The sequence below is a fragment of the Terrapene carolina genome, unplaced genomic scaffold (genome assembly GCF_002925995.2).
Source record: "Terrapene carolina triunguis isolate 2854851 unplaced genomic scaffold, T_m_triunguis-2.0 Scaffold66, whole genome shotgun sequence".
In the NCBI taxonomy this organism is placed as follows: domain Eukaryota; kingdom Metazoa; phylum Chordata; order Testudines; family Emydidae; genus Terrapene; species Terrapene triunguis.
This window is the reverse complement of record NW_020664417.1, coordinates 60,337,783-60,363,947: the sequence shown is the minus strand read 5'-3', so window position 1 is coordinate 60,363,947 and position 26,165 is coordinate 60,337,783. Positions and strand designations below refer to the sequence as shown.

General features: G+C 41.8%; 1 protein-coding gene across 7 annotated transcripts in view; it reads right to left on the bottom strand.

Annotated features, from left to right (window-relative positions):
- APBB2 (amyloid beta precursor protein binding family B member 2) overlaps positions 1-26,165 on the bottom strand; it is a 241,533-nt gene that overhangs the window by 182,440 nt on the left and 32,928 nt on the right. For 4 of the 7 annotated variants that reach the window (XM_029910638.1, XM_029910642.1, XM_029910639.1 and 1 more), the window contains exon 2: positions 26,041-26,151. In XM_029910638.1, coding sequence (XP_029766498.1) covers positions 26,041-26,086 — 46 coding nt within the window. In that variant the 5' untranslated portion in view covers positions 26,087-26,151. Of the gene's footprint in view, positions 1-8,550; positions 8,620-22,551; positions 22,608-26,036; positions 26,152-26,165 lie in introns of those variants that run through there. The other 3 variants (XM_029910641.1, XM_029910640.1, XM_026647969.2) reach the window with 3 other exon arrangements.

Sequence of the window (26,165 nt, the reverse complement as noted above, 5' to 3'; positions counted from 1 at the left end):
GTCCAGCAGAGGGCAACGAAAATGATTACGGGGCTGGGGCACATGACTTACGAGGAGAGGCTAAGGGAACTGGGGTTATTTAGTCTGCAGAAGAGAAGAGTGAGTGGGGATTTGATAGCAGCCTTCAACTACCTGAAGGGGGGTTCCAAAGAGGACGGAGCTAGGCTGTTCTCAGTGGTGGCAGATGACAGAAAAAGCAGCAATGGTCTCAAGTTGCAGCGGGGGAGGTCTAGGATGGATATTAGGAAACACTATTTCACTAGGAGGGTGGTGAAGCACTTGGAATCTCCATCCTTAGAGGTTTTTAAGGCCCGGCTTGACAAAGCCCTCGCTGGGATGATTTAGTTGGTGTTGGTTCTGCTTTGAGCAGGGGATTTGACTAGATGACCTCCTGAGGTCTCTTCCAACCCTAATATTCTATGATTCTATGAACGGAAGGCGGATGTTTTTTAATCAGACACTATAGTGATTATTTTAACCCTCTTGAGCTTTGATCCTTAACTCAGTCCTATGCTGCCCTATTAAGGACCCAATCCTCCACCACTGAAATGGGTAGGAGTTTTGCCATTGACTTCAATGGGGGCAGGTTCAGGTATCTGAGTGTTCCACAAACATTAGTTTATTTACCTTCACAACATCCCTGTGAGAATATATGGTATTATTTGCCCTATTTTATAAATGGGCAACTGGGGCAGAGAGACATTAATGTCAACAGTGTTGCTCAATCTGAAATGTCCATGACCTGATTTTTCAGAGAATTTCGCATTTTATATCACTTTTTTGTTCAGAGAAGAGCTCTCTTTGACTTCCGATGCAACTGAGAGTACTTAGCTCTGGTGAAAATCAGACCTCAGGATCTCAAGCTGGGCACCCAGAAAATGAGGAACACACAGCTAGTAGCCATCTGTGACAAGTCTGGTTGAAGTGACGTGCCCAGCATCACATAGGAGCTCTGTGGTAGAGGCAGGGATAGAATCCAGTTCTCCAGGGTAGCATACAACTTCCTTAACCATGAGAGCATCCTCTCTCTTCTTGCAATCCCCTGCCTCATTCACTATAACCCCCCCAGGTTCTGCAACAAATGAGGCAAGGGATCTACAGACAAGCGGTTCCACTCTCTTCTAGACTGGATCTCTGGACTGCAGTCCCCTGTTCCTCAACCAGGTTAACAACACAGGTTCAACTCAGTATTGGCACCAGTAAGCGTTTCCCTTAGTGAGCCAGTAACAGCACACATTTGCAGTGACACAGAACAAGCATGTTCAAAACCAAGCATTATTTAGTCTTTTCTCAAAGGCACAAAGCATGTAGAGCAAACCATGAAAACAATAAACAGCCTACATGCCCAGGTATTACTTACACCTTTGTAAGTTTCCCTCAGCCTCATTAACTTCATCTCTGGCAGAAAGAAGCACATTGCCCCGGTCATAACATCTGCTTCTCTCTGTGTCATCCCCTGCCAGCCTTTCACTGATACAACCTCCGTGGTCTCTCCTGGCTCACCCATACCCTCTTCCAGGTTCTTTGAAGTTTTAAATATCCTTTGATCCCAGGCTTAGCCTTGGAAAGAGTAGCCATTCTAGCCTGGATGGAGCCATACAAAATAGTTTCTTCCCCACTGACAACCTAGCCATTGTTAGCTTAGATGCTTTGAAGGTGTACACCTGAGGATGTCTTGCCTTTGCCACTGTTCCGTTTCCTCTGGGTCTCCTGGCTCCACATCTCTCTCCCTCTCCCCCAAACCCTGCCACAGCTTCCCAGCCTCCCCACTCTAGCTCCTCATCCAAGTTTCCCCACCTTAGTCCCAGGTCCTAGCCTCCCACCCTAATCCCATCCCCTGCCCAAGGCCCAGACGTCCCTCCTCATGAAGCCTCTAAGTACAACTTCTCATCCCTCAGCATTTCAGTCAGGTGGTTTCACATTGCTACCATGCTCCAAGGGCACCCGCAGGGAATCACTAAGAGCACAGGAGATACAGTCTCCCTCTTACCAGTTCCTGTCACCTGGTTGCAGACACAGCAATTGCAGGGAAAGTCCTTCTCTGCCCTTGAAGCTCTGGGCTAAAGCATGCTCAGTGCAGACAGAATCTTCAGATAATATAGCTGCCGAACTCGAATATGTCTCTACTAAGCATGTGCAAACTTAGATTTTTTGAGAGGATGAAAACTTGGCCAAATTTGAGCAGATTTTCACAGGGATAGCCAAAGACACATCTTGAAACCAGAGTGAACCCCCTGCTAAATTTCAAGTCCCTGCTCCAAAGCATGGAGGAAATACAGTTTCTAAACTAAATGCAAAATTTTTTAAACATGGGCAAAACAAAATATTTTTCCCTAACCCTCTTCTGGGAAATGGTGTAACCATTTTTGCTGAAATAAATAAATATATAAATAGGGAGAGTGTCAGCCTGAGATAGACAACCAACATGGAAAATTTTGGCCCAAATGGTTAAAATTGGCAAAATTAGAAGTGAAAATAGTGTCTTATAATGGGAAGCACTGAGCAACCTTAACTACAGGCATCATATACACCTCTACCCCAATATAACGCTGTCCTCGGAAGCCAAAAAATCTTACCGCGTTATATCGAACTTGCTTTGATCCGCCGGAGTGCGCAACCCGCCCCCGGAGCACTGCTTTATGAATTATATATATATATATATATATATCCGAATTTGTGTTATATTGGGTCGTGTTATATCGGGGTAGAGGTGTACCTGCGCAACCTACAATCATTCACCAGGGATGATGGCTGGTATATAGCTTCAAATAAAGTAATTTTGGGTACTGAAACAGAATACTATTTACACAGGTGTTCAGCTAGATTCCTTAATAACTCCTGTTTACTTATCTTTTTTTTTTTTTAAATTAATCCTTGTTCTCACCTACATCCACTGTATCTAATACAGACCTGTCATATCTCACCAGAAAAACATAAAAACTGACATACTGGGTCAAACCAATGGCCAGTACGAGAGTTTCAGAGGGAGTGTAACAGAACAAGGCAGTTGGAGTGATCCAACCATGTCTTCCCCGCCCAGATTCTGGCAATCACAGAGATCTAGGGTCTCTCCAAGTATGGGGTTGTGTCCCTGACCATGGCTAATAGCCATTGGTGTACCTATCCTCCATGAATTTACCTCATTCTTTTATGAACTGAGTTATAGTTTTGCTATGACAACATTTCATGGCAATGAATCCCACAGGTTAACTGCACGTTGTGTGAAAAAGTACTTCTGTTTGTACTAATCCTAATTTCATCAGGTGACCCCTAGCTTTTGTATTGTGGGAAAGGATAAATAATACTTCTCTATTCACTTTCTCCACACCATTCATGATTTTATAGACTTCATAATCTCTCTCCTTAGTCCTCTCTTTTCTATGTGTATGTCTACACTACAAAATTAGATCGATTAAATAGAAGTCGATTTTTTAGAAATCGATTTGATACAGTCGATTGTGTCCCCGCCCACTAAGCGCATTAAGTCGGTGGAGTGCGTCCACAGTACCGAGGCTAGCGTCGACTTTCCGAGCGTTGCACTGTGGTAGCTATCCCACAGTTCCCGCAGTCTCCACTGCCCATTGGAATTCTGAGTTGAGCTCCCAATGCCTGATGGGGCAAAAACATTGTCGCAGGAGGCCCCCCTCCCTCAGTGCAATGGCTGAGAATCGTTTTGCACCTTTTTTCCGCGCAGACGCCATACCACGGCAAGCATGGAGCCCGCTCAGATCGCCGCGGCACTTATGAGCATTGTAAACACCATGCGCATTATCCTGCAGTGTATGCAGCACCAGAACCTGCAAAAGCAGGCGAGGAGGCAACGGCAGCGCAGTGACAAGAGTGATGAGGACATGGACACAGACTTCTCTCAAAGCACGGGCCCTGGCAATTTGGACATCATGGTGGTAATGGGGCAGGTTCATGCCATGGAACACCGATTCTGGGCCTGAGAAACAAGCACAGACTGGTGGGACCGCATAGTGTTGCAGGTCTCGGATGATTCCCAGTGGCTGCGAAACTTTCGCATACGTAAGGGCACTTTCATGGAACTTTGTGACTTGCTTTCCCCTGCCCTGGAAGCACAAGAATACCAAGATGAGAGCAGCCCTCAAAGTTCACAAGCGAGGGGCGATAGCACTCTGGAAGCTTGCAACTCCAGACAGCTACCGGTCAGTCGGGAATCAATTAGGAGTGGGCAAATCTACTGTGGGGGCTGCTGTGATCCAAGCAGCCAACGCGATCACTGAGCTGCTGCTATCAAGGGTAGTGACTCTGGGAAATGTGCAGGTCATAGTGGATGGCTTTTCTGCAATGGGATTCCCTAACTGTGGTGGGGTGACAGACGAAACGCATATCCCTATCTTGGGACCGGAGCACCAAGGCAGCCAGTACAAAAACCGAAAGGGGTACTTTTCAATGGTGCTGCAAGCACTGGTGGATCACAAGGGACGTTTCACCAACATCAACGTGGGATGGCCGGGAAAGGTACATGTCACTCGCACCTTTAGGAACTCTGGTCTGTGTGAACGGCTGCAGCAAGGGACTTACTTTCCAGACCAGAAAATAACCGTTGGGGATGTTGAAATGCCTATAGTTATCTTTGGGGACCCAGCCTACCCCTTAATGCCATGGCTTATGAAGCCATACACAGACACCCTGGACAGTAGTTAGGAGCTGTTCAACTATAGGCTGAGCAAGTGCAGAATGGTGGTAGAATGTGCCTTTGGACATTTAAAAGCGCGCTGGCGCAGTTTACTGATTCGGTTAGACCTCAGCTAAACCAATGTTCCCATTGTTATTACTGCTTGCTGTGTGCTCCACAATATCTGTGAGAGTAAGGGGGAGACGTTTATGGCAGGGTGGGAGGTAGAGGCAAATCGCCTGGCCGCTGATTATGTGCAGCCAGACACCAGGGCGGTTAGAAGAGCACAGCAGGGCGTGGTGCACATCAGAGAAGCTTTGAAAACCAGTTTCGTGACTGGCCAGGCTACGGTGTGAAAGTTCTGTTTGTTTATCCTTGATGAAAACCCGCCCCCTTGGTTCACTCTACTTCCCTGTAAGCCAACAGCCCTCCCCTCCCCCCTTTGATCTCCGCTTGCAGAGGCAATAAAGTCATTGTTGTTTCAAATTCATGGATTCTTTATTACTTCATCACACAAATGGGGGGAAAACTGCCAAGGTAGCCCAGGAGGCGTGGGGGAGGAGGGAAGCACCGGGTGGGGTGGTGGAGGAGGGAAGGACAAGGCCACACTGCACTTCAAAACTTCTTGAATGCCAGCCTTTTGTTGCTTGGGCAGTCCTTTGTGGTGGAGTGGTTAGGTGCCCAGAGGCCCACCCACCGCGTTCTGGGTGAGGAGACTATGGAACTTGGGGAGGAGGGCGGTTCGTTACACAGGGGCTGCGGTGGCGGTCTGTGCTCCTGCTGCCTTTCCTGCACCTCAACAATACGCCAGAGAATATCAGTTTGATCTTCTAGTAGCCTCAGCATTGCATCCTGCTTCCTCTCATCACGCTGACGCCACCTATCAGCTCGATCCCGCCACATGTCCTCGCGTTCATTTAGTGCTTTCCTGCACTCTGACAGTGTCTGCCTCCAGGCATTCTGCTGAGCTCTTTCAGTGTGGGAGGACTGCATGAGCTCAGAGAACATTTCATCACGAGTGCGTTTTTTTCGCCTTCTAATCTTCGCTAGCCTCTGGGATGTAGATGATACGGGGAGCACTGAAACATTTGCAGCTGCGGGAGGGAAAAAAAGGGAGAGTAGTATTTAAAAAAAACACATTTTAGAGAACCATGGGTAGACTCTTTCACGGTGAACCAAGCTGTTAAGATTACATGGTTTCAAACAGCAGCGCCCTCATTTCCCATACCAAGCACCCGTTGGGTTGGCCATTTAAAATGGGTTGGCCATTTAAAAGGAGGGGCTGCGGTTTTCGGGTTAACGTGCAGCACAAACCCAATTAACTCCCCCCACACACACACCCTATTCTCCGAGATGATCGCTTTACCCCTCCCCCCACCGCATGGTGCACAGCAGGGATGATTTCTGTTCAGCCACAGGCAAACAGCCCAGCAGGAACGGCCACCCCTGAATGTCCCCTTAATAAAATTCCCCTATTTCAACCAGGTGACCATGAGCGATATCACTCTCCTGAGGATAACACAGAGAGATAAAGAATGGATGTTGCTTGAATGCCAGCAAACACCGGGACCATATGCTGCCATGCTTTGTTATGCAATGATTCCAGACTACGTGCTACTGGCCTGGCATGGTAAAGTGTCCTACCATGGAGGATGGAATAAGGCTGCCCTCCCCAGAAACCTTTTGCAAAGGCTTTGGGAGTACATCCAGGAGAGCTTCATTGAGATGTCCCTGGAGGATTTACGCTCCATCCCCATACACGTTAACAGACTTTTCTAGTAGCTGTACTGGCCGCGAATGCATCCCAAGTCTTCAGGGCAAATTAATCATTAAACACGCTTGCTTTTAAACCATGTACAATATTTACAAAGGTACACTCACCAGAGGTCCCTTCGCCGTCTTCAAGGTCTGTGAGCCCGCCTTGGGTGGGTTGGGAGGGTACTGCGTCCAGGGTGATAAACTGTTCCTGGCTGTTGGGGAAAACGTTTTCTCTGCGCTATCATCTTCCTCATCCCCAAAATCCGCATCCCTGTTGCATGAGAATCCATTGACGGAGTCCACGCATAGGGGTGGGGTAGTTGTAGGGGCACCCCCTAGAATGGCATGCAGCTCGTCATAGAAGCAGCATGTCTGGGGCTCTGACCCGGAGCGTCCGTTTGCCTCTCTGGTTCTTTGGTAGGCTTGCCTGAACTCCTTAAGTTTCACGCGGCACTGCTGCGGGTCCCTGTTATAGCCTCTGTCATTCATGCCCTTGGAGATTTTTTCAAATATTCCGGCATTTCATCTTTTGGAACGGAGTTCTGATAGCACGGATTCGTCTCCCCAAACAGTGATCAGATCCAGTACCTACTGTTCAGTCCATGCTGGAGCTCTCTTGCGATTCCGGGACTGCATAGTCACCTGTGCTGATGAGCTCTGCATGGTCACCTGTGCTGAGCAGCTCGCCACACTGGCCAAACAAGAAATGAAATTCAAAAGTTTGCGGGACTTTTCCTGTCTACCTGGCCAGTGCATCGGAGTTGAGAGTGCTGTCCAGAGCGGTCACAATGGAGCACTCTGGGATAGCTCCCGGAGGCCAATACTGTCGAATTGCGTCCACACTACCCCAAATTCGACCCAACAAGGTTGATTTCAGCTCTAATCCCCTTGTCGGGGAGGAGTACTGAAATCGATTTTAAGAGCCCTTTAAGTCGACAAAAATGGCTTTCGTTGTGTGGACGGGTACAAGGTTAAATCTATCTAACTCTGCTAAATTCGACCTAAACTCATAGTATAGACCAGGGCTAAGATGAACAGCCCTAATCTTTTTAGTCTCTCCTCATATGGAAGTCATTCCATAACCTTGATCACCTTTGTTGCCCGTTTCTGAACTTTTTCCAGTTCCACTATAACCTTTTTGAGGTGGGGCAACCAGACCTGGACACAGTATTCAAGGTGTGGGTGTGTACCATGGATTTATATAGAGGCATTATGACTTGTCTCATTTTCTATTCCTTTCCTAATAGTTCCTATTATTCTGTTAGCATTTTTGAACATTGCTGCTTACTGTACTGAAGTTTTCAGAGAACTGTCCATGGTGACTCCAAGATCTCTTTCTTGAGTGGTAACAGCTAATATAGATCCCCCCCATTATATATGTGTGTGTAATTGGGATTATTTTTTCCAATGTGCAGTATTTTGCACTTATCAATGTTGAATTTCATCTGCTGTGTTGGTGCCCAGTCACTCCATTTTGTGACATCCCCCCGTAACTCTCTGCTGTCAGCTTTGAACTTAACTATCTTCAATAATTTTGTATCGTCTGTAAACCTTGCTTCTTCATTGTTCACTCCTTTTCCTAGATCATTAATGAATATGTTGAACAGCATAGGTCCAAGTACAGATCCTTGGGGACCCCACTGTTCACCTCTCTCAATTGTGAAAATGGATTATTTATTCCTACGCTTTGTTTCCTATCTTTTAACTAGATACTGATCCATGTTTGGGGCAGGACTATTTCACATTTGTACAGTGTCACACACAAAGAGGTCATGATCCTGGGTGGGGCACTACTGTGATACAAATAACAATAGTAACCAAATGGCCCGTATTGATATTTTTCAAAAGCCACATCACAAACCTTATAAAGTGCAGGGTTTTTTTTGGCTACAAACACAAGAACATTAGTATTCAAACATAACAAATGTTTTTAATAGAACTTATTTGTTTGTAATTGTGCTTTATTCAGCTTTTAAAAACCTTTCCTAAAGCAAGAATTTACTTAAGAAAGGATCAGTTTAAGAAAAAAAGAAAGGGAAGTGTTTGCTTGTTCCACTCATGAATGCAAAATTAAAACAAATATGGGCCTGGTAAGAAGAGAAAGATTTTAAAAGATTCTGCTTATGGAAATATGTGAAAGGGCATCTGACCTGGAAGTACTTCTGACATGGATCACAGGGCTTCAGCAATGGATCAGGAAAAGGATTATAATTTGAAATCTGAAAAGAGGGATCATTTAAGAAATTAAAAACAAAGAAAAACACAAAAGAAAAACACCACATTATAAAAATTCCTAAAGAGCTGTTAAGCATAACAAATAAAATGTCGCAACATAATGCTGCTCAGTTTTCATAACTGTTGAAAGCTGTAGAGGGACAGGCTATTTTGTAAAACTAATTAGAACAAATACTTAAAAAAACCTCTACTAACAGCGTGCTTTTTATTCCCAGTGCATACTTTAGTAAGGAAGAAAGCAAAACATCAATGAGATTTCCCATTTTTAGAGCAACATACTGGAGTAAACATTTCATCATGTTACAAAATACAGGTTTGATCCTGCAGTCCTCACTCAAGTGACACTTACCCAGGAGAGCAGTCACACAGACTTTGACAGGACTAATATGCATGAGTGAGAAATACTCACTTGAGTAAGAATTAGCAGAATAGGACCCAGCCTTTGACACTGGACAGTAGGGAATGGCTTGAACAACAGGTCCAACACTAGAGAACAATCAAGCAGGCCAAGAATTTTTTTCTGGATGGCACTTCCTTGGTGGTGAGTTTTTCTTTAATACAGTGTTTTGTTGTAATAGTTTGGGCGTGGGCGGGGTTAAAATAATTTTTGAATGGGGTAGATAAGTACACTGGAAACCTATGCATCTACAGGAACCTGTGATTAGGGTTGCAGGTATGCAGTATCTGAGGTTGCAAGTTCTAAACTTGGATAGAGACCAAAAAAAACCCATAAACATTTTCATAAAGCAGATTTTGTTTTCTTCAAAGATATCTAGTAAATATAATATAATATAATATGACAAACATAGTAAAGGTAGAAGATACATTTTTATACAACAGTACTTAACTAAATGCTAAAAATAATTCTCTAAATTTACTAATAATGTAAAATTAAATTAAAAGCTTACTTCTCTACAAAAATAAATTTACTATAACATTTTAAGTTGCAAATTTCAATGCTAAAAAGTCAACACTCTCATGAAAAGGTTCTGACGCCCATCTTAATGCTATGTCTCCCCATACCACTCTCACCCTTTACATACAGAACCTGCAATTCTGGTCTCAGTTACACTGATGCAAATCCAGAGTAATTCCAGTGACATCCAGATTTATGCTGGTATAAGTAAGTTCAGAATCAGGCCAACGTGCTGGAAGATTTCCTTCCTGCAATGTCAACCTTCATTGTGCCATCTTCAGCATACATGTTACATGATTATCTAAGCAAGACCCTTTTTATTTATTTTTTGGGTCCATGCTGAGCTTTTCTCCTTGGGAGTGGAACCAGTTCCTGAAAACACTGGCAAAGTTTTGGGAAACTGTGGTGGGGAATCAGGGTGCTGGTGTTGCTGCTACAGCCAATGTCACTTTTACTGGAGGAGAAGAGAAAGACTGGCAGGAGTGACAAGGAAAGCTATTGTTAAAAAAAATTATATATAATACACAGGTTGGGGAAAGAGTGTCTGTACATCTGGGTAGAGCTTAGATTATCCACAAATATAAAGTTAGTTTTTAAAAGTCAGATGATACATAGAATACATAATTAGCAATAACCCAAATTTAGGTGAATAGATTTAACAATACAGTTTAGATATTAGAATCCAAATACTCGGGTGCATCACTCATGAAAAGTTGTACTGAGATTTGGTTGTGGAAAGCAAAATAAATCAATGAGTGGAGACTGTCCCTCAGTAATTGAGAATTAGATTGGTTGTCCATTTAGAAAATACTACACTGAGACTAGAAGTAGCTGAACATGGAAGCTGGAGATAAGAAGCTGCTGATAGGGAAGCAGTAGCTCAGCAGAACCAGAAGGAAAGTTACTGACTGGAGAACTTGGAGCAGGGAAGGCACTGCTTGGGAAACACAGGAAGCAGGAAAGGAGTAGGGTTGCAAGCAGCTTATTTGAGTGCCTCTCCCTTACCAGGTGCCTAGTTTGCAATAGTCAAGATCATCTTCTACTTCCCACTCTGGCTCTCAACAACCCACTTCAACACTTAAACCAGCTTCCCTGCTGAGCACTGACCCATTTCCAGTTTCTCCCATTTTACCTAACACTGCCGAGCTTCCAATCCCATTGCTAGCTTCCTCACTAAGCAGTTTCCTCCCCTGACTCCTGTCCAGTTTAGAAGACACCCCAGCCAGCCTCCTCTGCCATATAACTACATTTGCAACTTTAGAGCTAAACGTATAACCAACCAACTGCAACTGCCTAGCAGCAATACTATCTGTGTTATTGTGATTTTCTTATAAGTCTTGTTAATGAAAATCCTTAATACTAATCTGTCTTTATATAATGCTATTAAGTTAAAACAAACTTAAAATCCTACCATGGGTTTAAGCATTCAAGTAGAGCGAATCTTATCAGTTTTCTTGATGTTTCCCACCCCACTTCCTTGCTAGCAAAAACGTAGAGACCAGACAATACTCACAACCAGATTCTAACCGTTTTAAAGATAAAAGCAAATATTAGGTCTAACTCATGGTCCCTTGCATTATTATTTTTATAGGATTGATAGGAATTTTATATTAGATACAGATACAAATACATACACTTATACTTGAGAATTTTTCTTAAATCCAGTGATCACATAAAAAAGTAAATAGATGCTCCTTCCATTTACACAAAGCGTAAAATAATATACGCTAAGGAGCTGCCCTGAACTTAGCAGCAGCATGGACAAGATGACCTAGTGAGTCTTTTTTTCCATTTAATTCTCTTTTCTTTTTTTTAAATTAGATTTTTTCCTATGCAGAATGGAATAGTCTGGCAGACAATAACCTGAATTAACATCATATGAAGACAGAGTGTGCGCCATATCTGGGCTCCCTGCATGCAAGACTAAGAAGACTTTCTGCCACCAGACCTGTATATTTCCAGAAACACCATTTATCAAGTAAACATCTTCTGTCAAAACAGTTTATCTTTTTGAATCCTATGGTTCAAATACAAGCACATACAAGGCTTAAGAATTTATTTTTTCTTCATCTCTGCATAGATGCATAAATTCTGCAATCAAAAATGCAATACACCTTATTTATCACCCCTTCTTCACTCCCCTCAAACAACTCCCTTCAAACACACACACGTTTCTATATGGTAAAAAGAGTGTGTATTTCATTCTCTCTCTCTCTGTGTCTTGCATACAAACTGAAAAACAAATTTTAAAACCTTAATTGAATTCCTGCAATTGACTGACCAAGCAGCCAGCTGGATTTGCTTTTCCAAAGCTTGCCATTTTTCTCTCTCCAACGTCAACCAAAATTTAACTCGTACCCATTCTTGAAGTGCCATATCAACCTGTTTCGGATTACCAAAACCAAAATAATCCCAACCAAAATAATAGAAAGCAAGACAGCCTTTGTTTTCTTAACTCTGTGTCACATGTTTCTATTAGGGCAAACAAAGAAATAAACTGCCTCATAAAGCAGACAGGCTATCCAGATTCTTAACAAGATAATGGAAAGAAACAATGATGGATGCTCTGCTAAATTTGCCAGGCAAAACGATATAATCTGAATCAGACTGTATTAGTTCAGACTAGAATTTTTTCAGCTTCCACATAAATCTGACATAGGTCATTTGACAACACTTAGATCAGGAAGGAGAGCTATTCCAAGGATTGTTACTTACTGAACAGAGTGAAAGAAACTGGCAGGATCTATTACCAATGCCCAGCTTTCCAAATATTCTTAATGGCACCAAGTCAATATCAAGGCCTTTAAAAAGCCTTTTGATCAGGACATGCAGGTGAATAAAACACCATGCATAAAGATTGTTTACGCTCATACAACAGCTTTATTAACTAAACATGGTTAACTGATTCCCTAACTATTGTGCAATAAATAAGATGAGCCCAAAGGGAGTGTTTGATTAAAGCCAAAAAAAAAAAAAAAAACAGCAAGCAGAAGGAACAGTTATCCTTTGCATAGATCCACACCCATTCAGCCCAGCCACTGAATCCCATTTGCAGTATACAAAAGCTGCTTTGCTCCTGAAAAGCTCAGGAACAGTAGTGCATATTCTTGAGCACCATCTACTGGCACATTAACTATTTTACATATAGACAGACCTCTCTCTCTCTCTTTTATTGACCAATTTCATAACAACCAAAACCTTGAGGCCTGACAATAATGAATCACTGTTCACCAGTTTATTGTTAGCTACAGTTTAGTTCCTATCAAGGTTATTCAGAAAGGGTTTTACACCAAAATTACCCAGATTGAAGCTAGAAGTTTTGAGCCAGATATTACTGAGGCAGTAATACGTGTTTGGAAAAGCAAAGTACACTTGAAACAATGCTGCAGGAACAATACTCGTTTGTTGGTCGCCAGAGCAATCTCATGATTCAATCAGGGTTCAACAGAAGAATGTGTTATCCTTTGAACGCAGTGTTGTTGTAGCCGTGTGCATTCTGACAAGTTCATCTGCACATCACCAAAGCCAAATTCACTCAAAATCAGTTTACACGATCCTTTAAATATGTAACCGTTCTCTGTGTTTTGTATTTTAGGAATAGAACACTCTTACTCTAATATAGTTACTGATGGCCGTCAATACATCCAGGCCCCAGCAAAAATATTAAATAAACAAATAAAGGCAAAAAGCAACAGAGAGTCCTGTGGCACCTTTAAGACTAACAGATGTATTGGAGCATAAGCTTTCGTGGGTGAATGCCCACTTCGTCGGATGCATGTCATAATAAAGGCAAATTCACAAGATCAAAGTCATTAGCCTATATCTATTTTACACCACATATGATGTGAGAACAGGAATCCACTTGGGTCTCAGACTTTATTCTGGTTTAAGGGAGGATTTGAGAAGTAAATAAAATAAATGGGACATAATCTATTAGTACACTATATGAAACTATCATAGATGAAGAGAGACAAAATAAAATAATAAACAAAAGCCAAAATGTAAAGAATGGAGAGAAATCAAAATACAGCAGAACCTCTCTAATTCATATGGACTGGGAATCCATTACAGATTAGCTTGCAATAAACAAAAATCATAGAATCCGAATATAGTTTAATCAAAACGTTTAAATCTAAGTACCTTAAGTCAGGCATCTAAATAAAAAAGACCTGATTTTTAAGTGCTGAGCATCTGCAGTTCCCACTGACTAATAGTAGCTGTAGGTAGGTGATCAGCACCTCTGAAAATCAGGCCACTTTTATTTAAGGTACTTAAACATGGATTTAACAGCCTAACTTCAGATATTTAGGTTCGTAAATTTGACCTTTGCTCATTTATTTAACAAGTGTCATTTAGTTTTAATTACTTACATTTTATGATCTGCTAGTTAATACACTGTAGTATATTTTTTAAGTGTAATAAATCTTAGTAACAAAAGACATCCCTATAGTGCATCTACATACCTTTGTGACATGAGACCATCTGATTTTTTTGGGAGAGAACTGTTGGTTTTGCAGAGTAGCAAAATCCAGATTGGCAAGATTCTAGTGTGTGTGATACAGAAGTGAACCTTGCTTATCCTACCCGGCTAGATTATTTTATTTAATGTTTATTTAAATCTTTTATTTGTCTTAAATTAGTATAGTATTTCTAACCAATTCTAATATAATTTTCTCCTTTTCTCCCTGGCTCATAAAGGAGGCTTGGGTTAAAAATAGGAACCTGCTTGAAAATAGGAGGAGGATTCATATCCCTTCCCCGTGTCTTTAACATATAATGGGATCAATTATTACAGTGTTACTTTCTAAATCAGAGATTAACAAACAACAAAAGAAAAGGAAAACCATCTAGTCAAGAAGACTTGATAGAGGATTAGTAACTATCTCCAAGGATTATCTGTCTCCCAAAGTTTATTATAGAAGCCACTAATCTGCACCAACAAAAAAAGGATGGTTTCAGAGTAGCAGCCGTATTAGTCTGTATCCGCAAAAAGAACAGGAGTACTTGTGGCACCTTAGAGACTAACAAATTTATTTCAGCATAAGCTTTCGTGGGCTACAGCCCACTTCATCGGATGCATCTTATAAGGATGGTTCTTGGAAGACCACTTTGGGCTTGGAAGACTTGGGCTCAATTTACTGCTCTGCCACAGACTTCATGTGTGACTTTCGGCAAGTCCCTTAATATACATTAAAGACTGAGACATACAATGGTAATGGGGGCCATATAAGTACCTTAAATAGGAAGAGGTAACGACAGCAGTTTTAATTAACCATCTGACATTTCTCAGAAATTGGAGCAGATTTCCAGATTCTGAGCTCCATTTTGCTGGGATTCTCTTATTCTCCCAAACCTCCGAGTTAAAAAAAAGTTAGTCCCCATCTCCATCAACATCTTCCTTCCTAATTTTCTGTTCTCTGTTACTGACTGCAGAGGATGCATGCTGGAAACAGCATGAAACTGGTTGGGTTCACATTCTGTGGAGCAGTAGCAAGAGGAAGAAAATGCAATTCACGTCAATGTCACTCACATACGTATGTCCTACCAATTGCATTCACCGTTTTCAGTAATAGAATAGGGTGTATATCAGAACACAGGATGCCTTTTCAACAGGAAAACTCAAGTTAGTCTCCACACTGCCAATCTGTAATTTGCTGTCCCATTAAAACTGAACTAAAATTAGGCTCATAAACCTTATAAGAAAAAAAAAAAAAAAAAAACACACACACACACACCAAGAACTACATCCTAGTGCAGTTGTCTATAAAAGCACAATTTTCCCCCTCTCTACAAAATCTTAATGGTGCAAACAGAAAATATTCCGTGAGAAATATAAATAGCTAATTTATAAACCAATTGTTATTTTTCTGTTTAAGCAAACTGAATACTAAAAAAATTATGAGTGCCAGACTAAGTCATATCATACAGTAACTCTGCAGAAAGTTGATTGTTTAGGTCAGTACCTGAATATATTAATTTTACTTGCAGCCTGCTTTGACAGCTAAATCAAGATCTTCTGTTTAATTTTGCTGTGTTATGTTGGGAAACCTTAATTCTTATTTAACTCAGGGCACTAAATAGGGTGACCAGATGTCCCAATTTTATAGGGACAGTCCCGATTTTTGGGTCTTTTTCTTATATAGGCTCCTATTACCCCCCACCCCCACCCCGATTTTTCACATCTGCTGTCTGGTCACCCTAGCACTAAACCATATACACAACTGAAACCAAGATGTCAGGCTTACCTTATGGGTCGTATAAACTAAGCAATTCATAGGGAAGTGGAAGGAAAATATAACAGAAATTAACTGAGCTTACTAGCGTATAGATGTTGCTAAAGTTTGGCTAAATTACAACAAACATGAAACCTGGCAATAAAAGACATGAGAAAAGCAGAAAATGTAGTAGTATTGTTACCCTGGACTCCAATAAAACCTCCTGTGCCTTATATACAAAGCTTTAAGTTATCAATATGTCAGGCTGTTTTCACCATTTTCCTCTTGTAGTGCTATGTTTTCCATAAAGCCATAAATATATAAAAAGTATTTGAGCAATAAAGTGACTAAGGCCAACATAAAAGGGTAATGGAAAAGGTACTAAGTTGCACTTCATGAACAGTTAAACTCGTTGCTGTCAGTTAATTTAATATTGTCAGCTTCATTTAATGCAAGTTAAACCTCAAGTCTGCAATTCTTTACCTTAATTTAGGAAAACTGTTTCTTCTCTTCCAAAGAGGAGGTGTCACTGACTTGTGTTACAGCAATAATACATAGAAACTATATATACACATCACATGCCTGATTCAAGAAATAATACCAGACAGGATCTCACATCACGGGTAACATTTTCAAAATAACATAAAAGAATACCTAGCTCTTACATAGAACTTTTCACCAATAGATCTCAAAGTGTTTTACAAACAAGGTCAGTATCACTGTCCTCATTTTACAAATGGGGAAACTGAGGCACAGAGAGATGAAATGACTTGCCCAATGTCACCCAGCAGGCCAGTGGCAGAGCCAGGAATAGAACCCAGGTCACCTGAGCGCCAGTCTAGTGCTCTAGCCACTTGGTCACATTACCTAAATAATTTAGGAGCTTAAGTGAAATTGACTTTCAATGGGACTAAGGCTATGTCTATACTTAAACCACTACAGTGACGCAGCTGCAGCGCTGCAGCTGTGCCACTGTAGCTCTTCAGTGTACAGTAGTGGTTTTCAACCTTTTTTCATTTGCGGACCCCTAAAAAATTTCAGATGGAGGTACAGACCCCTTGGGAAATCTTGTACACAGTCTGCAGATCCCCAGGGCTCCACGGACCACAGGTTGAAAGCCACTGGTGTACACATTAGTATGCCAACAGGAGGGGTTCTCTCATTAGTGTAGGTCAGCGGTTCTCAAAATGTGGGTTGGGACCCCAAAGTGGATCGCGACTCCCTTTTAATGGGGTCGCCAGGGCTGGTTTAGACTTGCTCGGGTCTGGGGCCGAAGCCTGAGGGCTTCAGCCCTAGGTAGTGGAGCTCAGGTTACAGGCCCCCTGCCTGGGGCTGAAGCCCTTGGGCTTTGGCTTTGCCCCAGCCTCCCCTCCCCCGACCCAGGCGGCGGGGCTCGGGCTTTGGCTTTGAGCCCCTCACCCGGGGCAGTGGACCTCAGGCTGGCTCAGACTTCAGTCTCCCCTTCTGGGGTCATGAAGTAATTTTTGTTGTCAGAAGGGGTCACGGTGCAATGAAGTTTGAGAACCCCTGGCGTAGGCAATCCACCTCCCTGAGTGGCGGTAGCTAGGCCAACGGAAGAATTCTTTCATCGAACTAGCAGTGCCTACACCAGGGGGTTAGGTCAGTATAGCTATGTCTTTCCAGAGTGTGGATTTTTCACACCCCTGAGAGACATAGCTATATCGATGTAAGTTCCCCATGCAGACCAGCCCTTAGGTTCTTAAGTCACCTAGGCACTTTTGAAAATTTTACCCTGAGGCTGTTTGGATTGTCTGGAGCAGAGGCACTTGTCTGTATCTCAACATTTTCTTTTCTCCATCTGAGCAAACTGATATTTGCAACTTTCCGGAAACAAATTTGAAAAATGTCTCCAATAGGTATGAATTATGCCAAAATTTTAAGGCCCGGTTAGCATTTAGGCCTCTTTACACTTCTCCGGTAGCGTAAGGGAGCTTTAAAGTGGGCATCAATTACATTTTGTCAGATCAGTATAAAAGATCTTTGATGAAAGTGAGAATCACTCCCTTAGAATAAATATTTTCCCACAGAATCATCAGAAAAATAAACGAGTCATTATGCTGCTTGTAACAGGAGAAAGATAGAAAATATCTTTAGGTTTGTCTGCACAGGAAATTTTACCAGCATAATTATACCACTAGAACGATATGAATATAGCTCCCATGAGAACACTCTTATTCTGGAATAAAAATGCCATTTTTTCTATTTAGATTATGTTGCTTTGGATGTGTTATAAACTAAAATGAAAAAAGCCACTCTTATTCCAGAATAAGAGTTTCCACACAGGAAGTTATACCAGTATAACTACAGCAGTACAATTATACCAGTAAAATTCTGCCAGTACATTTCCCCATTTAGATCAAGCCCTAACTGGCCTAGGGAGAACGGTCGGCAAACTTCTAGGTTGTTCTATCAAGTCTCAGTTTCCATTGAAAATAAAAGGCTCTAGCTGTTATGGTTGTGAAGAAAACTTTCACAATGTAACCCCTAAAGACTTGTCTACACTTAACATGGGCTGCGTTGCTGTAGCACTTCAGTGAAGACACTACTTATGCCAACAGGAGGGGTTCTCCCATCGGCGTAGGTAATCCACTTCACCGAGAGGCAGTAGCTAGGTTGACGGGAGAATTCTCCCATTGACCTAGCACTGTCTACATTGGTGGTTAGGTCGGTGTAACTGCATCGCTCAGAGGTATGGATTTTTCACACCCCGAGCAACATCGTTATACCGACCTAATTTCTAACCAAAACCCTGGTCTACACTACAAACTTATGTCAGTATAACTACATCATTCAGGGGAAAATCGACATCCCTAAGCGACCTAGTTATACTGACCTAGCACCGGTGTAGACACTGCTATATCAACGGGAGGGCTTCTCCCGTCAACCTAGCTACCATCTCTCGGGGAGGTGGAGTACCTATGCTGATGGTAGAAGCTCGCCCGTCAGCGTAGGTAGCGTCTTCACTAAGCACTACAGCAGCCCAGCTGCACTGGGGCAGCCCTGTCAGTGTAGACAAGCCCTACGTGTAACTGATACAGCACATTCTGCTTAAGTTTGCAGAGCCTGAAACATTGGGTAGGGTATGGGAAGAGGAATGCACTGAAGACATGGATTTACCATAGCTTATGCTTGGAGGTGAAGCCAATTCTTGTGGGGTAGGAGTTGGGGAGACAAACACCAGCAACCCATAAAGAACAGAACAAGGAGAAGGAGCATGGGGGCGCACAGCACAAGAGGAGGTGGAGCAAATAGCAGCACATGCAGGGATTTCCCTACACCTCCCCTAACTAGGTCATTGCCCCCCTCCAGTGGTCAAACCAACCAAGATGAAGAACATACCAAGAACATACCAACATACCATCTGAAGGTTCAAGTGGTGTATCTACATCCAAACAGCCTGAAGCGCAAATACAGCTATCTATTGAAGAAACAGTGTCTCCATAGCCTAAAGGCAGTTCACGATGTTTGTCAGTCAAACGTTTCCCATCCATTGAAGTTACAAAAGATGGCTACTGGCACCTCTTGAAAAAAAGCTTATGAAGAAGGAAAGCTTCCCACCACCACAACTGGTAAAACTGGAGAGCTTGGTTTGCCAGAGCAATCAGCAAAGCCAATACTATGTGAAAATGCTGCAAAACACCAAGCCTCTTGACTACATCAGCCTGCAGAAAGCCTTGTAAGCCAGTCACTGTCAAAGCCAGTTCTAGTACTTAATGAGGCTGTTAGAAATGCTGGAGAAACAACACGGTTTATGTGAACAAACATGGCTGTCACATCGTACTTTCTATTTACGCAAGAGATACCAGAAACTACGAACTGGAGACCAATGTTAAATGCATTGTCACTTGTTAACCCTGAAGTTGGACTCTGGTTCTGAACAAGACTGGCAAACGATCACTATCTTTCTGCAAGAAACTCAACTGAGTGGTTAGAAGCATCTTGTGCAACAGTGAAAGACTCAGCAGTTGAAAAAGTGAAGAACTCTCCCACCATATTCAAAAAATTTGCATACATGGCTGATGAATGCACCAATGCAAATGGGTGTCAAGTATTATGTCACTGCATACATTATCTTGATGTCAGTGGTAAGCCAGTAGATGCATTTCTAGATGTTCATGTTATAGAAACACATCGGTTGCATCTGTGACAATTCACAAATTAGAAGAGTTAAATGCTTGTAAATTGGACCCCAAACAGATGGCTGTGCAGTTGCTGGAGATGCAAACTTCTCCGGAAGACATGGTACAACATGGAGTACAAGTTTTTCTCAGAGAAAAGTGTAACCCCAACCTCTCCTATATACACTGCAGAGGCCATCTTAATTTCAGTACCCGGACAGATACTGGAGCAAATAATTAAAAAATCAATTTGTGAACACCTAGAAGATAATAAGGTGATAAGCAGCAATGAGCATGGATTTGTCAAGAACAAAGCATGTCAAACCAACCTGACAGCTTTCTCTGACAGGGTAACAAGCCTTGTGGATAGGGGGAGAAGCGGTAGACGTGGTATATCTTGACTTTAGCAAGGCTTTTGATACTGTCTCACATGACCGTCTCATAAACAAACTTAGGAAATACAACCTAGATGGAGCTACTATAAGGGGGTGCATAACTGGTTGGAAAAACCGGTTCCCAGAGAGTTGTTATCCGTAGTTCACAGTCAAGCTGGAAGGGCATGTGGAATGGGGTCTTGCAGGGATTGGTCTTGGGTCTGGTTCTGTTCAATATCTTCATCAATGATTTAGATAATAGCCTAGAGAGCACACTTATAAAGTTTGCAGATGATACCAAGCTGGGAGGGGTTACAAGTGCATTGGAGCAGTAGTCCTCAACCAGCAAGACAATTTGGAACACAGACTAGACTTTGTACTTGTGAACGTATGTGCATAGGTGCTGGAAGTAGGAGTGTGGCACACCCTCTGGTTTGAAGTGGTTTCCATCATATACAGGGTGTACAGTTTTGTTCAATGGCCTTCAGCAACCCCACTATACAAATTGTTCCAACACCTGTGTGTATGTGTGCTCACTATCCTTGCATGTACTCCTAGAGTCTCTAAATCTGAGACAAGTAGCAGAGGTGACTTTCACTCTGTTGAGCTTGAAACTGTAGCAACCAGAGCCGAACCCATGGTAGTGTAAGATAACATAACTAAATTTATCCTAAATAAAATAAAAGGCTACATATTTTAATTTTAGAAAAAAAATGAAAATATTTTTGAAACTAACCCACAAAAAATTGATTATGCAAAAGAGGTAATTCAGGAGGAGTAGATTTCCTCATGCAGCTTTCTCCCAACAAAAGCAGCACAAGAGACATCCTGTGCTGACTTTCAGTTCAGCAAGGTCAGTAATAGCAGTGGTAAACAGCGGCAGCAAGCTCATGTGGGGAGCACAAAACATTTTATTTCCTTTAGGTCGGTAAAGATGCCTTACACTGATTTTAATCAGGGTTATTGCCCTTTTAAATTCCAAGTGAGTATAGATTAAATGAATATTTTAAAACCACTCTGGGAATCCACACCTTGCTCAAATAAATTGAAACACATTTCAATTCACCTTTACACTTAATTTAAAAAAAGATACAGATGTTTGTGTCTATTTGTACTTCAAGAATTTGTATTTTAAGCATATTTGGGTAATTCTACATTTATTAATATTAGGCTCTAGAGAAACTATTTGTAATTTAAGATGATTATAAGATTCCTTTTATATAAAACTTTTCACTAGTCTCCTCAGACTATCAATACTATATTTATGAAATCATTCAACTTATCTTGTAAATGGATTAAAGATTATCTCTGGATGTACAGAATAACAAGACTGAAGGTTTCCATGTAGCACTAATATTTCCCCTTGCAGATTTTATTCATCTATAGAAAGGGATATATTTCTTTACAAGCAACACAAAAGCCATGAAAATCAAGCTAAATGCTGGACTATGCTCTTAAAAGTACATTAAGTAAAAAATCATACAGTTAAAAATTCTTCCCTTAGTTACACCCAATGTAGATCTGGAGTAACATCAACATCAATGCAGTTATACTCATTTACCCCAATAATGAGAACAGAATTTGAGCCCATATTTTTAAAAGACATTGTTTTATCTGCTAACACCTTAATTTATTAAAACGGAAGTTTTAGAAATCAAATGCCAATCACTATTGCTATTTCTTTATTGTGTGCACTTCCCACAGACTAGAAAATGAAAACATATTTCTGTGTCAATATCTGAGTTATGTCTAAAGTAGAGCTGGACACAATGTTTTTCTATCAAAAATGCATTTTGGGGGCCCAAAATTATTCTGAATAGTTTCAATTTGCAATTTTTTCTGAAAGAGAGTTGAAATGTTTCATTTCAAATTTTAATTTTAAAATGTTTATTTTGACTTTATTTGAAATGGCAGTTCAATTTCAAATTTGGCGAATTAAAAAACAAACCAGCAAATCATCTGAGAAACATCCAAAACGGATGAATCAAAATGAAAAACTTAATTTTCTTGTGTGCGTGTGTTTGTTTGTTTGTTTCAAGATGATTGAAAATGTTTTTGCTGATTCAAAATGAACTGAAAAAAATGAAACAAAAAATCATAATATGGAATTGACTCAAAATGTTTCTGTCTATTCAAAATGTTTTTTAGATTAGATGAAAAAACTTTGAAAAAATTCATTTTGCTTTGAATCAAAACAGATTCCCCCCCCCCCCCAATTTGGCCTCAAAAAAAAAAAAAAAAAAAAAAAAAATCACTCAGTTCTGCTTATTACCTTGATAGCTAAGCTCCAAAAAGTCTCTCACACAATTTTTGGGCATAACTGGAAACAGACGATAGATCTCCTGGCTCACAATTCTGTGCTTTCACAACAGGACTATCCTTCCCCAAAAGGTGTGGATGAAGGAAAGGGGAAATTGGGACCCACACAAACAGAGATGGGTACATCAGGACCTGCAGGGCTTGTCATTGTCTTCTTTAAAACCTTGGACAGAACCAACAATTTTTTTAAAAAAGGAAGGGCATAGCTGCTGTGATGTCTAGCTAGAAAGATTGTTCTGAAATTTTAGCTCTGATAATGTTTGCAAAATGTCAAAGTAATCATTTTTCATCAAACGCTGTTTCCTAAAAAAAGAGACTCTGACTGCCTCCCAAACCACTAACAAGCTTGAAAAATGGTCAGACATTGACCTAAGGGAAAACAAAGGATTCAGCAACAAGAAAAACAGTACCATCCTATAAAAGTGATCTGTCAGGTCTCTGTGTTACACAAACATCACTTTTCATATCTTAAAGCATTAGAGAATCACCTTTGAAAGTACTGTGTTTTCAACAGCAGCCTTGCAGGGCTGCCAGCAATTTATCTTTGCTTGTGGACAGTTCAGTTCAGGCACTGGGAAGAGTGCCTAGGGGCTACAGTGAAGGAGTTGGGGATTAGAAGGATTTCTGCTTGAGGTGAGAGATTGGAATCAGACAGGCGATCTACTCAGTCCAAACTCCTATGACCCAGAGAAGAGCTGCACAGGAGGTTTGTCATACTGCCATTCCTCTCTAGCCCTGCTTTTAGAGTCAGCTGGAGGCTGGGGAACATGGAAGGAAGGGAGTGCTGTTCAAGAGGAGCACGAGGGAAACTGTGCTTCAAACTCCTGTCTTGTGAGAGTGCAAGCACAACTCCTCTCTCATTATCATGACCCAATTAAGAAAGCCCACTCCACCCACATCATGATTCCCCAAATTCACCCCTTGCCACCCATCACCCTTCTGCTCAGTTCCATTCCTCCTTGCCATCCCCACATCCCAGCTCAACTCCATGGCCACCACTTGGTGGTTCAACTCCCTTCCCCACCCACATCTGTGCTCACTCCCTCAAACCCCACATATCCGTGATAACCCCTACTTCTCACAACCCCAGCACCCTCACAGCCCCAGTTTCCCCAAGGCTTCCCTCATAACCCTGATCCTCTCACCCCATACCACTGTGCACAGGCTAACTCCCTTCTCGTGTCACATAGCCTGCCACGCAGTCCACAATGCCCCCCACCATGCCTCCTCAGAGCCCCACTGTGGCGGATCAGTATGTGTCTGTATGTCTATATCAATCTGGAACAACATTCTGGTACTTCAATGTTATTTTTGACTGGAAACTGTGCTGTAGCTTCCATCTTGAGCTGGGACACTCAGGAGGTGTTAGGAGAAATCCTTACCCCTAGCAGAGGGGCTCACAATGGGAAAGCCATCAAAATCCCTCAACCTCGATGATTCTCCATTCAAATGGGTCCACCCAGAACAATGGGCCAGCTGCAGTCCAGGGGAACTAGTTTGCCCAGTTTAGACCTAGGGGAGGAAAGGAGGAGGGCTGGAGTTGAGCAACTCATCACCTAACTGACAGGGTTTTTGAAGCTGCTTGGGGGAGTGACCTGATAAATGGGGATCAGAACTTTATTTAAGGGCCAGTCCTTCTTGAGTCTGGGCTGTCTCACCAACCAGCCATCGGCTAACATGAAGGCTGAACAGGAAGAGTAGGGTGTAAAAAGATCATGGAATCCTGAAGGACATTAACCCAAACTCAAAAGGTTCTCAGACTGATGAGGATACTGCAGGAGGGAGTTTTACATACTGGTGTTTATTTTTTCTAGATCTGTAACTCTTGTGCTTTGTCTATAAGTAACATGTGTATGCTTTAGCAATTCCTTTGCAAAGTCTGTGCTCTCTTGTTTTAACGGTCACAAGGTCCTTGAAAGGTTAAACAGTAAACTAGAGTACCCGTGAGTGTGGAGCTCTGGGAATGAAATTCTTGAAGTACTGTGGAGATGAGGATCAGCAGTAGCCTTGGGCCTATGGCAGCTGGACTATGGGTTCTACATCCCAAAAAAGGATACTAGACAGGGGGTCTGTACCCCAGGAGTGTGCCTTAAAAGCAAGACTTAGAGGCTGGGTCTGGATATTACTCAGACTCAGAAGGCTTAAAAGCCCCTGGGATCCAAAGACTTGCTCAATACAGCAGTCTGGTGCCCAGCCACAAGGGGGAGCTCAGCCAGGGCTGTAACACTCCTCCTCATGTTCAGGTATCATCCCTGTATTACCTTCAAAACTAGATACTATTTTTCTGAAGAGTTTGTGTCATCTCTAATAGGCTATTTTAACAGATGTGTTTACAAAGACGGGACAGCTACCCTTTCTGAAAAAATAAGTGTAACTCATCTCTGGCCTGGATTTAACCTCTAGAAGCCTGGGGCCAAAATAAACTAAATCAATCTCCAAAACTAGAATCTCAGGCGATAGCAGGAGTAGCAGGAGATGCAATGGTTAAAGTACCACCCGAATGACTAGTAAACTATTTCATCCCAATGTTTCAAAGAGAAACTAATATAAACTAAATATTCTGCAAAGGCTCTGTACAGTAAAGAAAAAGTGATATTGTTTTACCTCAGTGGCCTGAGGAATCAACAGATATGCATGGGGACTGACAGCAGTCATCTGAAGTTAGGACTGTCACACAGGAGATATCACACTACCTCCTGGGAAGATAATTTCATGTACAATGTAATATAGCAAGCCTGCAGGCTGAGAGATTAGCATTACTCAAGTTGTTAGAGCTACTTATCAGTCTTCCAATCAAATTAAAGGTGCGGGTGACAAACTTTAAAGAGTCTTTAAACTTTTTACTGAAAAGATTCCTTAGTCAGAGATAAATTAATGGAGGTCAGCTAAGATAAGCTAGATGTCCATGAACTGCTTGTCAGCAGAGAAGACACAGAAGGAATAAGCAAATATTTAACTCAAACAGAAAAAAAATGAATTAATAAGACACAAAAAGCTTCATCTAAACTGGAAGACTTTAGCAATAGTACATAGCTTTGAAATGAGCTGAATTTTTTCAGGTTATGCTCGGGCAGTTTATTAATTTGAGGGTTTCTAGCACTTTAACTATGTCTGTGTCCCTGGACAGTGTGAATAAAAGAAAGTTGGAGACCTGGTGCAATAAGCCAAAGTTGAACAAGTCAGCCAGTACATCATTTTTAAAGGTCCAGAAATTACCTTTGCAGTTTGAACAAATCGACAGAGGTAATGTGGGTTATATAATTTGGGTACATAAATATCAGAAATATGGCATTGATAAGAATGCTTCAGTGCCCATTCTAAAGACTAGTTTGGAATTTACAAACTTTCCAGCTAATGGTTTCAAAATAATGGGAGACAACTTAGCACCTTTCAAAAGTGTAATAAAAATATGACAGATAACGAGACCAAATCACATACATACATGAGCTGCTTGGACGATAGTGAGCCCCTGGGTATCGCCTGCCCATAGTGCCAGTCAGCACATTACCAGACGCTGTCAGCAGTTTTCAAAGTACAAGCTTGAAATATTGAACTGTGGGGGAAGAA